Source organism: Lucilia cuprina, chromosome 6 (assembly GCF_022045245.1).
Source record: "Lucilia cuprina isolate Lc7/37 chromosome 6, ASM2204524v1, whole genome shotgun sequence".
In the NCBI taxonomy this organism is placed as follows: Eukaryota; Metazoa; Arthropoda; class Insecta; order Diptera; family Calliphoridae; genus Lucilia; species Lucilia cuprina.
The window spans coordinates 8,533,234-8,535,641 of NC_060954.1; the positions used below are offsets into that span (position 1 = coordinate 8,533,234).

General features: G+C 31.1%; 1 protein-coding gene across 1 annotated transcript; it reads left to right on the forward strand.

Moving 5' to 3' along the window:
- The first annotated feature begins 720 nt into the window (after positions 1 to 720).
- Positions 721 to 1,800, forward strand: LOC111680934 (probable inactive peptidyl-prolyl cis-trans isomerase-like 6). The gene has a single exon (XM_023442649.2). It carries the CDS (start codon positions 843 to 845, stop codon positions 1,677 to 1,679), a length of 837 nt encoding a protein of 278 aa, XP_023298417.2. The 5' UTR covers positions 721 to 842; the 3' UTR covers positions 1,680 to 1,800.
- Positions 1,801 to 2,408: the final 608 nt, after the last annotated feature.

Here is a 2,408-nt window from a genome sequence, read left to right on the forward strand (position 1 = left end):
AGACTATAGACTAGACTATAGACTAGACTATAGACTAGACTATAGACTAGACTATAGACTAGACTATAGACTAGACTATAGACTAGACTATAACCTAGACTATAGACTTGACTATAGACTTGACTATAGGCTAGACTAGAATATATACTATAGACTAGACTATAATCTCTCTTGCCTATGCTTTTGCTGGACTTAGACATGACAACAACATTTAGCCTTAACATATAAATTTAAACGTTTGTATTATAATATTTAATTTTTTTACATAAATATCATTGTTAAGTTTTAAACGTATTCTTATTGTTGTTGCATTATTAAATGTATGTAATTGTGTAGTAATATCTGTTTATAATATTCCCTACACACAAATGGAATATTACAAAAAGCTAATTTTAACATAAAGCATTATTTGGTAATAAATTATATAACTATTAGAATGAAATAATAAAATGTTAATAGAATAACTGGAATAAATATACGTATGTATGTGTGTATGTGATGATGTGTAAAAATCAATATAATATTGGCACAGAACGAAAACCACTTAAAAATTATAAAATTATAAATAAATTTGAAATTTTCTATATATATTCATAGGGTTAAGATTTTAAATAATAAAAACTAAATTTTCTACAAAAATTTCTAACAGCTAAGAAACAAATGATAAAGAAACCGAATATATTATATAAAAATATTTAAGAACCCTGAAAGAAACAATTTTTTTTTCAAGTTTATTTGTTACGAATTTATAATTTCAATTCAAAACTAAATATATCAGTTTGTGAAATTTAAAATTTTTTCTTAATTTTTGGCAATTTTACATAAATTTCCCAAAAAACGCAATGAATGAAGAAGAAAGGCAACAAAATTATAGACAACATCGATTACGTGTGAAACAGGCTACCAGTCAAGTGAATAGTCAAGCTCCACGACCAAAACCGACAGATGCCAAAAGTCGCAACAATAATTTTATAGAACTAATGCGATACCTCACCGAGCCAAACAAAGGCTCAATGAATAACAAAACTTTTACAAAAGCTTTAACTTACTACGATAACCAAATTGGCGATAACAACAAATATCCTTTGCAAGAAACAAAAACCAAAAATTATTCCATACCCTTTCACGTTTGGCAACGTTATGATCATTTAAATATTACCAAAAACTCGAAATTACTAGAAAAACTTTTAAGGCCAAATATATTTTTAGATTTGCAAACTAGTAAAGAGAAACCTCTAGGCCGTCTAGTGATACAACTATTTACCGAAGCTTGTCCTGAAGTTGTGCTACAATTTGTACGCACCTGTCTCTCCAAACAGCATAATCGTTTTATTATTACGCGCCTACTCTTTCCACTTTGGCTAGAGGCCGAACTGTTGTTGTTTGATGACAAAAATGCCCTGACCTCCAACAATATTGAACATGATCCGATGGTTATTAATCATGGCACCTCCTCGGGTATTCTTTCATTTCCCAGCCGTTACTTACATGGCAGTAAATTACGTTTCATCACGTTTACGGTGAGCTTTACACCCATCGATGTTTTGAATGGCAAACGTATTGCTTTCGGCATAATCAGATGTGGCCAAAATGTATTGGAAAGTTTGCAAAGTTTTGAGGTTACACGCAGTGGAAAACCATGCAGGAACATTGCTGTATCAGCATGTGGTGTAGTGTGAGAGATAGGGAGAGGGAATTAAGGGAGAGGCAATGACAGCGCAAATATAATACTGTTGAAATAAATGTCCTCAAGTTGTTATATTAATGAATTTGTGAAATAAATACAAGAAAATGGGGAAAGTTTTTCTGTTTTTTAGTATAGACTAGACTAAAGACATAGACTTAACTATACACTAGACTATACACTAGACTATAGACTAGTCTATTGACTAAACTATAGACTAGACTATACTAGACAATACCTAGACTATAGACTCGAATATAGACTAGACTATAGACTACAGACTCGACTATAGACTAGACTACAGACTCGACTATAGACTAGACTATAGACTAGACTATAGACTTGACTACAGACTCGACTATAGACTAGACTATAGACTGTACTATAGACTAGTCTATAGTCTAGACTATAGACTAGACTATAGTCTAGACTATAGACTAGACTATAGACTGTACTATAGACTTGTCTATAGTCTAGACTATAGACTAGACTATAGACTGGAATATAGACTAGACTATAGACTAGACTATAGACTTGACTATAGACTAGACTATAGACTAGACTATAGATTTGACTATAGACTGGACTATAGACTTAACTATAATCTAAAAATTATACTAGACAATAGACCAGACTTACACTCTACTGCCAAAACATTAATTTTGATTTATTTTCCCCCCTTATGAAACATTATAACGAGTTTATTAAGACCATTTACACATAC

Bases quoted from the DNA above. Each gene is read 5' to 3' on its own strand.
- LOC111680934 (XM_023442649.2), top strand. From the start codon at position 843: ATGAATGAAGAAGAAAGGCAACAAAATTATAGACAACATCGATTACGT.